The 14569-nt window shown below is 44.5% G+C and overlaps 1 protein-coding gene across 1 annotated transcript in view; it reads left to right on the top strand.

Annotated features, from left to right (window-relative positions):
- The window catches only part of SNTB1 (syntrophin beta 1), a 114870-nt gene extending 100692 nt beyond the window's left edge, over positions 1-14178 (top strand). The window contains exons 5-7 of the mRNA XM_032182277.1: positions 7405-7601; positions 9039-9229; positions 10530-14178. Coding sequence (XP_032038168.1) covers positions 7405-7601; positions 9039-9229; positions 10530-10622 — 481 coding nt within the window. The 3' untranslated portion in view covers positions 10623-14178. The remainder of the gene's footprint in view (positions 1-7404; positions 7602-9038; positions 9230-10529) is intronic.
- The last annotated feature ends 391 nt before the right edge of the window (positions 14179-14569 follow it).

Here is a 14569-nt window from a genome sequence, read left to right as displayed (position 1 = left end):
AAAGATTACGAATGCAGTATTTTGGCCCAGATCCAGGAGTGCTGAAAAAGTTGAGTTTGATCTCCTGAGATCTTTATCTCAGCACACAGACCTGAGGACTCGGAAGATGCGTTCGTATTTCCAGCTACTTCTCCAAGCTGAAAAATGGGGAATTGTTACCCTCGTTTGAATGTGCTGGTGTGGGAGTACTGTGCCAGTGGTTTGGGGCTTCTGGAGTCTTGCACATATGACAGAGACACTTCATTTCAGTATGGCTTGTGTTCCTGCTCTAGGAAGTGAAATCCTGGTGTTTTTAGCTTAAAATGTGAGGTTGGAAGACACATTCTTGAATCTAAGTTGGAAATAACCATCTGCATTATTTCAGAGGTATCCATCAACTCTAATTCATAGAGAGCTTTCCCATGGTTGTCTTTATACAGTGGAAACTGTCCGTGCTTCTTGATGTGAATCTTAATCACATTTCTCTGCCAGTATGGTCAAAGGGCTTGAGAAAGAGCTGCTGCTTCATTGTTTTGGCCTTGCTACAGGCCTCTATTATACTATTTTCAATGTGTTCTCTTTCAGAATGGCCGGTAGTACATGGCCAAAAGCAGTGGGTCTCTTACTGCACTCTCATTAGTTAATTTTTGTTCTCAGTCTCTTCATTCTCTCCCCAAATGAGCTGAGACTTTACTGCTAAATCATTATATTAAATAAAAAAAATAACAAACTATGCTAACGGTTGCTTTGTCCCAATTAACCTATCCATGATGGAGCTTTCAAGACTTTGGGAAGACGGATTCTGATTTACCCTGTTAATGTGAAATGAGATGTGTCACCATAAAATGAGGTTAAGGTCCCATGCTCTGCAGTTGCAGCCTGCTGTGCGTGGTGGCAGTGCAAGCTGACAATTTCAGTGAAATTCATCAATTCCAACTGACAGCGGAAACTAGGTAAGGTGTTGGGGCAGGAGATTGTGTCTGGGTGTGTCACTAGATTTTGATATGTTGCTGCCCCAAGATAAATGGCACATGATTTTGGTTTACCACATGGTAATTGTGTCCCCATGTCAGTATGCCAGTGTCGTCAGGGATTTATTGCTCCTCCTATTGCAACATCCTGCATGAAGGAAGGCTCGACCCAGCAGGGTTGGAGCTCCGGATAGCATCTGTGCAAGGTGGAAGGAGCTGACAGAGTTTGTAAACAGACTTATAAATAGAAGTCCCCAGTGATGAGGATTGTGCATTTTTTCTAGAGAACCTAATCCAGCACCTCACCTGCACACCAAACTTTTGCAGAACCTACCCTCAACCTCGCTGACTCATCTGCTCTTTGTCTGAGCTGCTGGAGACTCACCATTTGGATTATTTTTCTTGTACAAGAGGAAGAAACACTGGGAATTCCCAAGGAGGTGGTTCATGGTTACTGCCAGCACGTGGTGGTGCCTGCTGTGGGCTGTGTGGAGCATGAGGTTGTTCAGCTGGGCCTGTTCCTTTAGGAGTTCCCCGCCCTGTTTTATAGAGTGTCGGTTATCTGACCACATTCCTTCCGCCCCAAAACAAACTTTGCTGCCTTTCGTGGAAAACCCGCAGCAGAAGGTGATGCGGCTCCTCCCCTCCGTTTCGGGGAGTCATCTGTCAGTGGACAGTGAATGTAATCTGCCGTTGAAGTGACTGGAGATCCTGTGGTAAACACAGCTCAGGAATGCTGAGGTTGCCACATCCTGACATCCAGACCTTCCTGTTGGCTGCTGATAACGGCCTGAGCAAGTCCCTTAGCCTGTCTCAGGTGTGAGGCAATCACTAATCTCTACATTTTAACCGATTTAACAAAGTCGCTTTACTGTGCTGGATCACCGTCCTGGCAGGAGCAGGGGGTTGCTCACCTTCAGGAAATGAGGGCTGGAAGTCCATGGCCCCCCGCCCTCCACACACTCAGAGGGGCTGTACAAAGCTCACGTTCCTTCAGGATTTCCCTTTAGTGAGTGCTGCCCATGAGCAGCCCATGCACACCTGTCCTACAGCTTTGTTGTAGGACAGGCCTGTTCCCCACTTCGTTGGGAAACACCTGTGTCTTGCTCAGATGGCTTATTCTCCTCATCAGCCCCAGTTTGGCTTAGGGTTGCCAGCCAGTGCACCCTTCCCCTTCCTGCCCACACGTCTTCATGAACATTTGAACACCTCCAGGGATGGGGCATCCACAGCTTCTCTGGACAGCCTGTTCCAGTGCCTCACCATCCTCAGAGTAAAGAATTTCTTCCTAATATCTTAGTTAAACCTACCCTCTTTTAGTTTGAAACCTCTACCCTTGTCCTATCCCTACACTCCTGACAGAGTCCCTCCCCACCCTTCCTTCAGGCCTCCTTTAGGTACTGGCAGGCTGCTGTAAGGTCTCCCCAGAGCCTTCCCTTCTCCAGGCTGAACAACCCCAACTCCCTCAGCCTGTCCTCATAGGAGAGGTGCTCCAGCCCCTTGATCATCTTTGTGGCCCTCCTCTGGACTTGATCCAACATTTCCATGTCCTTCTTGTGCTGGGGCCCCAGAGCTGAACGCAGGGCTCCAGGTGGGGTCTCACAAGAGCAGAGCAAAGGGGGAGAATCACCTCCCTCACCCTGCTGGTCACCTCCCTCATCCCTGCTAGCCACGCTTCTTTTGATGCAGCCCAGGATACGGCTGACTTTCTAGCCTGCAAGCACACATTTCTGCCTCATGTTGATTTTCTCATCAACCAACACCCCCAGGCCCTTCTCCTCAGGGCTGCTCTCCATCCATCCTCTGCCCAGCCTGTGTTAATGTTCAGGATTGCCCCGGCCCAGACGCAGCACCTGATAAATACATTTGAATTGTTGAATCCCCAAGGTTAACAGATTGCCTGAATTGACAAATTTCCTAAATCAGTACACCTACTGTTGTGTCTGTTTTCGACTAAAACCCTACAGGATTCTGATTTGATGTTCTGTCACACCGAGTAGTTACAGCAGCCAAATAAACACGGTCTCTGCTGTTGTTATCGACTGCTGTGTTCATGCTCAGCCAGTGATTACCCTCCTCATGACACATTTTTTTAATCCCTCTGCGCATTGATCAGTGCAATTGAGAACTTTTCACCTGGAAAGTTTGCAGACCACATGTTGTAATCTTGGCTGCTCCCATCTTTCAGATTTTTACGAGTCCTTGAGAAAACGTTTTTGCTTAGCTAATGCATATTTGAAAAGCTGCTGAAACTGGGAAACTTCAGTGCCAGATACTGCACAGAGTCATGCTTAATCTACCCAGGACATAATGAGCAGAGAAAATTGGGAAGTGGTAGAAGGATTACGATCTTCTGACAGAATTTTAAAAGCAGAATTTCAACACACCCTTTCTGTTTGTTGATAAGTTTGCCTTCAAACTATGGATGCTGTTAAGATCTAAAAATATTTTCTACGCAGTCTTTCCCCGGTTTGTGTGGAACATAAGTGACAGCTCAAATAAACCTGAGATCAGGAGATTTAGGTTGTTCCTTTAAGTCTCTGCACTGGGAGGCACAGCAACTGGCTCATAGCCCTGACTCCAAGGACCTTTTTGTCTTTCAGTGTTTCCTTATGCCCGAAATAGGAATAACAGTGCCTCCCTATGGCATGGGAATGGGGCTTAAGCAATTTCATCTTAAATGCTTGCAATCAAGTTGCATTATCTATCAGACCAGATATGGGGAAAAAAAAAAAAAAAAAAACAGCCACATGTTGCACCCTGATTAAGATCAGGGATCTCTAAGTAGCTTTGGGGCAAAGCTGCGTTTTGTGACCAGAAAGTATTAAAGCACTTTGATACATGATGCAGATACGAATTGCAAACGTTTGGTGATTGTAAGCACAGGGCTGCTTATCTAGATAAATCCTATTTTTTTTCAAGAACACTGCATTGTTACATCCACTTCTGTTGTGTGGCTTTCTTAACATGCAGCAGAGCACCCCCAAGAAGAGCTGCTTGAAACCCTGCCAGCTGTCCTGCCACAGTGTGCTGCAAGGTAGTGGCAAGGGCTCCAGGTGGGAAGTTGGGAAAGGAGTTTGGGCACTGATTAATCATCTTTGGGCACTGATTAACTGTCTGTGCAAGTGGGCAGAGGGGCAGGTGGCTACTACAAGGGTGCCTGAGCACCTCGGGGAAGGAGCATGAAGCAGTGTGCAAGCTGTGCAAGGTCTCTGCTTGGTGTCCTGGGTGGCTGTGTCTCCCTTTAAGGCAGATCTTGGATGAAGGAGGGCCTGCACGTAGGTTTCCAAAGAGTACAGCTGCTCCAGAGCAGGTTTCAAATGTTAAGTCAAGGGTTAAGAAGTGGTTTCAACATAAGAAAGGTCAGATTGTAGTGGCCTTCTGCTGGGCAGAGCTGCATGACTCTTGATGCACTTGTATCACGGCCTCCTCTGAGATAAATCTCAAGTGAGCAGCTGAACACCTGCTTTGAATGTCAGTGCTGGTTTTCACTGAAGAGACCATTAGATTTTGCTGCGTTGCGGTGTTTGAAACTTTTCAGAGCACTGCAATGAGAAGCAGCTCCTGGAGAGCCTCACCTGGCACCCGCACGTAACGCTGTACCCCACGCATCTCGCTGTCGCACACCTGCAGAGAACAATGCCCTAAGGGTCCCCAGAGCACAGACACCCGAGGGAGAAATTAGAGATGAGCAGGGGCTTCCTGGCTCCCTGGAGCACGTGAAAAGTCGCATTTCCCTACACACAGCACAGACCAACCTCTCCTGCCCTCTTGCGGCTCTGGGCAGAGCTCTCGGGGATACCTCTGGCAGGGTGCAACCTCCTCTGCCTTCTTCAGAGCCACCTGTGAAGTTTGCAAGATTAAATTTTTGCCTTTTGAGGTGTTTTTGGGTTCTTCGGGATAAAGTATTTTTTCTGTAAATTAAACTAGTCTGAATTTACCAAAGCTTGGAAATCCTTGGTCTTGTACCCAAATATATCAGTGCTGATACATACATGCTGTCAGATGTTCCCCTGCCTATTTGTCTAGTTTGTGTTTAGCTGCACGATCTTCCAAAGCATGACCTGCAGTTGTATGATCGAAAAGGATTTTTAAATGGTGAGACTGAATTTTTGATACTGGGGGGATAACGTGAATGAGAAGGCAGGAAAGTAAAAGGCTCGTGTTGGATGCATTCAACACACTTTAATTTGTAAATTGCATGTCCATTTTACTCATATGATGAAAAGCCTAAAAAGCCAGTACAGTGGATGATGCATGAAGACCTGGGTGTCTTTTGCATGTGTGTTTTTGGTGTTCTTTTTTGAAAGGGAATAAAACCTTTCAACCATCTGTCACATAGTTGGTATCATAAGTATTAGAGCATAATTTTTAGTGCAGCTCTTGAACACTATATAAAGGAGCTTTACCTTTAATATCAAACTTGATGTGATTTTTCAGACTGCTTTCCCTCCAACAGCAGAAGGCAGAGGTAGAGCAACTGCCCTGCCTGCACCCAGACAACTGGCCGTTCAGCTCCTGCTCTCCTGCCTTAATAACCAAGATGCAGCCCCACCACAGGTTTGCACCTCGTCACACCACAGCCCATGAACTGAAGTTGTGGGGCTACTTGTTTGCCACTTATTACTAGTCCCTTACTACAAAATCTGCCCGGAGTGCTCTTACGAGTGCTGGTGTATCAAAGTGAAGCAAGAAGTTTCCATGGCCCTTCTGGAGGCCAAAAAGCAGGTAGGGAGGTGGTGGTGCTGTTATGGGAGAGGTTTTCCTGCCCAGATATAGGGGCAGGTCCTCACGGGCCCTCTGCACCTGGTTTCCCAGCCCTTCTGGTGATGCAAGATCAAGGAGGATGCTCAAAATTCACAGAAAGCTACCAGAAACTTGAGCGTGAGCAAACCCAGCAAACCTTACAGCAGGCTATGAAAGAGGGGTACGTCTGTTCAGCACAAAGCATATCCCAGCATGAACCACCAGGGAATTGGGGAAAATCAGATTCCTTATGGCTAGTGTTTCAGTAACTGTAAAGATGATGTTCTTTTTTTTTTTTTCCCTTTCCTTTTTGCCTTCTTTTTTTCCTATTAAAACATCTACTTCTGTGATGTCAGCTAACCTTCCAGGTGTTAAACAATAATCTGAGGGCAAACTAGTATTCTGTAGATCATATGTAAAGTCTAAGGCTTCATACTTTAGCGTGTGTTCTTACTACCATGTTATGTATTTATTTCATAGTTTCGTACAAAGTATATTGTTTGCCTACAGAAAGGCAGACAGGAGACACAAGACAGAAATCAGATTTTCAGAAGAATTTGCCTGGTTTCACTTTGTGATTCCCTTTGAGGGTTAGTGCCCAGACCTCGCAGTGTGACAAGCTCCTCTGTTTTATTCCTCCCAGCTGAATTGATGCCATGACCCTGGGTGATGCTGTGTTCACTGTCCCACGCTTCTGCAGGAGAAAAAAAGAGAGGATGGTCTTTAATAGGAAGGAAATATTGTAAAGTGTTGATTTTTCTCTCAAAAAAAATCCTGCAATTAATGTTGGCCGACATGAACAAACCTTTCCTGCTCTCGGGAGAACAACTGCTCATGCCAGGCAAAGAAATTTTAATTGCAGCAAAATGCGAGAGCATTTCAGGATTACAAATAGCTGCAGCATTTTGCATTTTACAGGTACCTTATGGGAAAAGTATACACAAGACAGCACTTGGCATCTCCATATTTTACAGAACTTCAGACTTTATGGGAATTGGTACTTTATCCAGCAGCATTTATTATAGAGTTTGTCTGCAGATGTTTGAGCTTTATGGCAAATGCAGCTTGACAGTGAAAGCTGGATTCAGCTGCGTTGTCTGAGCGAGCATTTCCATCTGTCGACCAAACCCCAACAGCACACAGCAGTGAATGAGTTCCCTCAGCCTTCTCAGCCTCAGGGGTGTTTTGTACAATTTGTTGTACTGCCATGGACCTTCACTTCCTGAGTGTCACTGTCCGTCACTTTAGGCTTAAATACGGAGGAGATTCAAGTTTTTATGCCCCCAACCTTGTGCATTTAGGAATGTGCAAAGCAGAGTTTTATTCGGGTAGGGATTTTGGTGCAGTGCTCAGCCGTGGTGGTCCTGTGGCCTCCGTGGAAGCAGTTCAGGGTTCTCCTGTCTGGTGGGAAGACACAGCCACAGTGCTAAAGGGAACAGCACTGTGTGCTGCCCTGCTTGGTGGCATGTCCCATTATGTCATGGCATCGAGTTGCCTGTCATGGCATCAGGATGCGACAGCCCCAAGGGTGCTTGTGCTGCTGCTTGTTCTTCCCCTTGTACAGATAAAGGGGGACCTTAATTCACAGTGGACATTATGACCAGCACTAAATGTCCTTCAACAGTCATACAGAAAACCAGCATTCAGCTACCAGCCTCCAGCTTTGTCTGTGCTGTCACCACTAATGTATATTCAAATCCAATTCCAGGTTGGTCCATTCTGGCCCAGGAAAAGGCTCGCCGCAGTCTGGGATGGATTTGTCTTTTGCAACCCGCACCGGTACAAGGCAAGGGATCGAAACCCATCTGTTCAGGACGGAGACGAGCAGAGACCTCTCACTGTGGACACGGAGCATAGTGCAGGGCTGTCATAATTCTGCAGAGCTCATCACAGAAATCACAACATGTGAGTAGATGCAGCGTTGCTTCTTCACCCTTTTTACTCTGTTTTACAGCCTGATGGCTGTCAGTTCAAGCCCTTTCTGCTACAGTTGATTCATTTAAAAAAAATAAACACATACTTAGGGGTCTGTGTGTTTAAAACATAATCTCTTTGCTTTCCTAACCAGCCCTAGCTGGCATGGTACCCATGGCCAGTACGATAAAAGGACACAGTCACTGCCATTCTGACTTCTCATCCTATTTTCCTGACACTGTTCAGACACAAGTCTGTCGTCAACCATGGTGGGCTGCGTGTCACAGAGAAGTAAATGTCAGAGGTTTGTCCAGAAGGCCACAAAGAGTGAATGAGGGACCAGAAGTCACTTGCAGTGTGCTTGAAACACCCAGCTGTGTTGCTCTTGACATGCATCTCCCTAAAAGGTTCTTAGGAATTTTATCTTGAACAGGAACCAGAACTGGAGCAGTGTAAATTCATTATTTGAGCCCCCTCTCCATCATTGCCTCCTCCTTGGAATGGGAGAAAGAGGCAGCTGGTGCTGTGCTTTGTGCAGCAGGCAGGCAGTGAGGGCTGTCAGGCTGTGAATGGGAGTCCCTCAGAGGAGATCAGGTAACACACGGCCCATTTCTGTTCCCTCTGCTCAGGTGTGTGACAATCCCAGCCTGCTCAGCTCTGCTGGAGGAAAGGTGCTGCGGCAGGTGCATGGAATACCTCAGCTTTCTGGGAAACTGTTAAAAAGCCTTGGTCATCAAAGAATTTCACAGGAAGATGAAGGGAGAGAGAATTTGGGATGCAGACACTTAAAACTCTGGTTTTTAATTTGGATCGTGATATGTTTCAGAGCAGAGGGAAAGATGCAAACTTTCTGCTGCAGTTGCTGTTAGACACAATTATCTGGGCCCTTTTTCAATTACTGTGACACTAATGAGGACTCCAGAGCATCTTCATCTTTGTCAAAATTCTTCAGGGATACCCTTTACAGCTTCTAATTTTGCCACGCATTGTGCGACACGTTTATTGATTTGGGCTCTGTCACACATCAGAAGAGGAGCTGTGACTTTGTTGAGGTTTGGAAGGAGGAAATGCCAGCCTGGGTCATCCTAAACTTCGTTAGATTGCTTTAGTGGCAGCACGTAGATGTACACTATAGGATGAGGAATGCAGCGAGTGAGTAGAAGGACTGACATCAGTGCTGTTACCACCAAGCAGGAGCTTACTCCCTGTATACAGACCCTAACTAACAAATGGTGCTCGGGCCTTGCACAGCAGAATGACTTGGGTTGGTTTTCCAAGCCTGCAGGTTTACCATTAGAGCACGATTAACCAGTTGTAGGAAAGGTTGGTTTCCACAAGGTGTTGCTGAGATCGACTGTAAAATCTGCAGCCAAATGGAGGTCGTTGCTTTTAAGAACGTTACAGTCTGCATTTTGTTTCCGTGTTTAGCTTGCACATATAAAAGCCAGGAGTGCCGTTTGACCATCCATTATGAACATGGATTCTCTCTTACAACCGAACCACAAGACGGTGCCTTCTCTAAGACAATTGCACAATACCCCTACGAAAAACTGAAAATGTCCTCCGATGATGGGATAAGGATGCTCTATTTAGACTTCGGAGGAAAAGATGGAGAAATTGTAAGTACTGCGTTTAGTAGAGGGATACATTACCATCTCTGTGGTGGTCCTTATGGCTGTGGGAGTGAAAAAGTGCTGATAGCAGCTGGCCAGTGTGGTTCCAGTACCAGGATATAGATGCCATGCTTTCCAATGCAGCATGATGATCTGGCTTTAGGAATAAATAAGAGGTAAAAAAGGTAAAAGCATGCAAGGAGAGATGAAAGATTTCTTATGTTTAAGAAAAACTCTCTGTGTAGCCAGATGTTAGAATGTTTGTAGGTTTTCTTTTCAATTTTAAAATGACTGTAGGTAGAAGAACTTACGAATGAGACATTACTAATAATCCCAACGTGCACATATCTACTTTATCTGGTGTGACAACAGTTCTAGACACTTTTGAACACCTACTTGCTGAAAAAATTGAGAACTACAGATGTAGAGCAAACTGTCTGCTTAAGCCTTAAAGTTAGCTGTCACAAGGCCTAAAAATAATGTGCATGTTCCTACAAAAAGTGTAGGTACCATAAATTATGCAAACATGATCTCTCCTGTCAAGCTTTTCAGCAGTTCCTGAGTATATTGTGTGCTTAGTTCTTGATACCACCTTTGATAACATGCTCTGTGAAGCCTTTATTGTCAGGCTGTAAACGTACTTCAGAAAGGAATTTGTTACCAGCTCTCAATAAAATTTGTTACAAGCTCTCAATAAAGTTGATGTGTGACTGGTGGAAAGACCAGTCTGTTTTGTTCTGGTGTGAACTTAGTGCTCAACCTGCTGTCCACACGGATAGAGCTGTCGTGCTGTCATGCTTAGCAAGCACCTGGTGAGGTGATCTGAGCTGTTACCATGGGAAAAAAAAAAGTTCAGTTTCACTGCCAGTTGCATGAAGAGAGAAGCAACCGTGCAACTCGAGGGGCAGTGTTTTGGCTTCAGCAGTGACCGAGAGCAGGTACATATGGAAAAGTGCAAGGACAAGGTATCAGACACAGCAGTCAAACCACGGAAGGGTTGAAAATCCTGGAAAAGGGCTTGCAGCCTCCGAGTCCATTTTACGCTGCACTCCCAGGCAGACATAAGCCCAGGGGCACAAGGATCTCATCTGCTTTCAAGATGCTTCTTACTCACTTTTAGTGACCTAAATATTTGCAGCTGCATGCAAAGAAATAACAATGTGTTGTAATACAGGGTGGTTATTAATAGAAGCCTGTTGAAAATACCAGCCAGCAGTTAATCTAGTAAACACTGCATAAACGACTGCTTATTTGAGCTGTAATCTAATCTAATTATGCTCAACTTGATTTCTTCCTGTAATTTCAGCAACTGGACCTTCATTCCTGTCCAAAACCAGTGGTGTTCATCATCCATTCCTTCCTGTCGGCTAAGATCACAAGACTTGGTTTGGTGGCATAAACGGGGTACACACATCTGGTTCTTCAAAGACGAGCGGAGCAACCCTGCTAAGCAGAAGTACACCCAACATTAGCGACCTGCAACGGATAACAGCCTGCACCAGACTGGGGTTCGGCACCACGCCTCGGTCATTTCTGGCAGCCTTTCAAGGCCAGGTTTTGATTTTGATCAGCTGAAGAGGTGGCATGACAAGGAAAACGATGGATTTCATTGTAAATAGTGGGATTTTGAGATCCCGTCTCAGACAGTGACCGAGTATAGTACCATGCGTGTAATTGTTCAGACTCATAAGTTGTGCCTATTTCAATGTACTTGTTTATATAGAATCAGTAAAGGGCTAAGCAGAAAGGATTGGGCGTTGGTTATGATGCAAGCTCAAGGTTGTTTGAGTACAAGTTCTATAAAAGATGGTCCCACCGCCTACAAATCAAGTGGTTTTTCTGTTCTAACCCATGCACCACTGACCAATTTCTCATGGGGAGCCACCAGACCGTGCTGCTCGAATACCCAGCAGAGCCAGCAGCTACACATCTTTGAGTGGGGTGCTCTGAGGCCATATAGAGCTGCAAGGAATACCAGCTGCAAGGTCCGGGCTGAGGGCCACTTTCAGATTAAATGGTAGGGCCACCTCCTGTGCAGTCCTCGCAATGGATGCAGTGCAGCACTAGCTGGGGGGTGCACTGGGTGCTGGCTGGCACCGAGGCATAGGCAGGAACCTCCTGTTACTGAACACACAGGATGTGTTTTCATAGTGACTTTCAAAGCGGTTCAAATGACCTTGAGCTTCAGGTAGAAGAGAGCTGGATCCATTTTGAAAGGTGACCTAAGCTTCTGTCAGCATGCTGCCATCTCAGCGTTCTCCAACTGAAAGGCTGAGCCGTGCCAAGAGCTTCCTGTCCTCCTACCCCAAATGTATTAACCCCTCAGCTCTACTGAGTCTGGTTGTATGGGCTTCATTTTGCAAATCTGGGCAAGGAGGAAGACTTCTTTTTTATTTTTATTTTCTTGATTTGATCAAGAGCAGCTCCTCACCTCTGAGGAAATGCACAGGGGGCAGGAACATGTCAGAAAAGCCTTAATAAGGAACTGTCCCTGTGAGAGTGACTTGGAGCTCAGACTTCTTTCCTGCTGCTAAATCAGCTACATTAAGAGCTAGTGAAGAAAGAATTTGTCATCTTTAGCCTAAGTTAATATTCAGTGCATTGGGGTGCAAGTCCAGAATTTATTCCTTGCTGGTAAAACTTGCCTCTGTACACATATTTTATGGTTTCTTGTTCTGCATCACATCTTACTGCTCTAAGTCAAAACATTCACAGGTCAGCTCAAGCCTTGTTCACAGCGAAGTTGAGGGCAGAAGGGTGGGCAAGGTGCTCTTCATTGCGGGATGATACAACTTGCAGCTGGAGCTACTGAATTGGCATAACATGGTTGGGTGGGAATAGAAAGAAACAGAACAGGGGTTGCATTTATATTGCTCTTAAATTTTAAATAGAACTGCTTTAGGTAGGGTTGTTTGCTTTTAGAGTTTTGCCCTAAATTCCCACTTTGAAGGACAGGAACCGTATAGGAAATGATAAATGAGAAGTTTGTAGAAATTCACTTTTCATACCACAACATTTGTTTTATTCTTCAGAAAGCCAGTACGTTTCAATGTAACATCACTTGACTAGCAAAGAAGAAAATTAAAAACAGTTTGGTCCTATGTTGCTTTTAAACTAAGTCTTGAGAGTTAAGAGTAAGTCATGCAGTTTTTTTCAGTGTAGGAATTAGGTTGTGGTGGTTTCCATAGGTATCTTAATCATCAAAACTAATTTAAAAATTATGATAGGCTGAATGTGAAAATACAGAAAACAATTATTTTAGCCCATTAGCTAAGCTGACATTTGGGACACCTGCCCCACTGCCAGCGCCTCTCTCCAGTGAGAAGTCTGGAAGGTGATCTGTCTGTGAACGTTGTTTTTACTGTCATGGTACTTGCACTTACAACTTAATTCCTTGTGTAAGATCACAAGTTAGGAGCTATGTTACATAACTTGCCGATAATTTCCAAATGTACATTTCTTGCTTTGCTCCCACTGCCACTCACGTGTCTTTCTGTAGCAGTTACTTAGGTCTCCTTTGGCTTGGAAGCTTCTAGGACGTAATGTCTTCCGAGAGGCTGAGAGCAGTCGGTACGCTGGGGGACTAGGGCTCCGAACATGATCTCAGATCACATTGTCAAGTAAAACGTGTGACGTTTTTAAAAAGTGATTGAGGACGCTGTGTGCAAGGTGTTTTATTGCTGTTCCAAAGTGTAACTTAAAAGTTTGGACCCAGGCTCCTGTAAAAGTTCCCGAGGTTAAAGTGAGAACTTGCATATTGTGGGGTAGGTTAAATACATATGTAACTGTACTGCACTATTTCCTTATCCTTTTAACACTTACAGATCACTGGAATGTTATACTTAACCTGTATGTGCATTGTAAATAGTACAAATTCCTATATTAGTACCAACGAGTAAATTACACAACATGTAATCTAAGGTGCTCAGTACTATATGAAGTATAAGTGAATAACTAAACAGTTTGCAAAGAAAGTTCATATTATATATATTTATAGAAAAAAATAATGATAATTACAGATGCTATTTCTTCATTTTCAGATTTTGGACTGATTCATATTTGGATGGGATAGACAAATGAAATATGGACCTACTCCACATTTATAAGAGTATAGTGAATATTTATATTTTAGAGGAAAAGAATATATTTAATAAAGTCATTTATTGGATTTTTGTGAGGTGAGCTTACTTTGTACCCAAACGAGGTGTTTAGCAGGCTGTCCTTTGGTTTGGGGCTGGGGAACGCATGTTCTAAACCTCAGTCATTCTGTAGGAGTTCAGTTACTTGAAAGAGCCACCCATCATATCGACAGAATGACTTTTAAAAATAATAATAATAAAGTATTAATGTACTGTCAATGGCACGTTGGTGCTTTCTAGTATATAAACATTATTTTTATGACAGTCTGAAAGCATATTAAATAGCATATTTTTTTGCTGCTGGCGTTTACTGAGAGGCCAAAGGGGTGTTCTGAGCAAGGCTGTTCAGACTCACCTGCTGAAGTTACAATGCTTTCTCTGTTGCTTATACTTAACTTGGCAGTTCCAGCAGTTATAAAAAACTTCTGCTCAAGCATCCGAGTCCAAGGAGTGGGGCCAACATGTGCCTTGGTTAGTTTTAGTTGTTATGAACAGTTAAGGAAAACAAGAACATTTGCTTTCCCTCTATAATTCTTAACCTAGTGGCCCAAATAGCTACCTGTGGGGTTGTAAAGTCTGTTCTGTCAGTGTTACGGAGGTGTGGCAGACCAGCCTCGTGGAAATCCTAAAACGGGATAGTTGTAGAGTTTCACTCTTCACAAGATACCAGTTGTAGATTGGACATGCGGATCAGGTCTGTATAGAAGCTTCACCGTTAGAAAGACTTGGATACATATCGGAACGTATATGTTACTGAAAAAATGTGATATAAGGTGTTTGTTAAAAAATAATAATAAAAAAAAATAAAATAAATCTGATCTGCCTGTGTTCGGGGAAGCATATTGGTGGTTCCTAAGAGTCCTGCTTTTTAAGTAGAACTAGCGTTTCTCTTAAGGTACTTAATAAATCAGAACACAACTCCTTAGGCACTCCCAAGTAAATCACTACCACGAATGTCACTAAAGGCTGTCTTTGCCCCATAAACAAGCATTTCCCCTTTTTGTGAAAGGTAAGTGCTCCTTCTTCCCCCAGGCCCTGGGAGCACACTCCATCCCAGCCTTCACATCCTGAAGCGCAGCTGATTTCAAGTACAGCTTGATCAAATTTCCATCCACCAGGAGACTTCTCAGTGTCCCCTTGGCCACATTTAGAAGTTAACTGGCACTGCTTTGATTTCATGCCAAGCCTCCAGATTTTTAGGGTATTT

Source organism: Aythya fuligula, chromosome 2, assembly GCF_009819795.1.
Source record: "Aythya fuligula isolate bAytFul2 chromosome 2, bAytFul2.pri, whole genome shotgun sequence".
In the NCBI taxonomy this organism is placed as follows: domain Eukaryota; kingdom Metazoa; phylum Chordata; class Aves; order Anseriformes; family Anatidae; genus Aythya; species Aythya fuligula.
The sequence above is the reverse complement of the archived record's forward strand: the minus strand, read 5'-3'. Positions and strand labels throughout refer to the sequence as shown.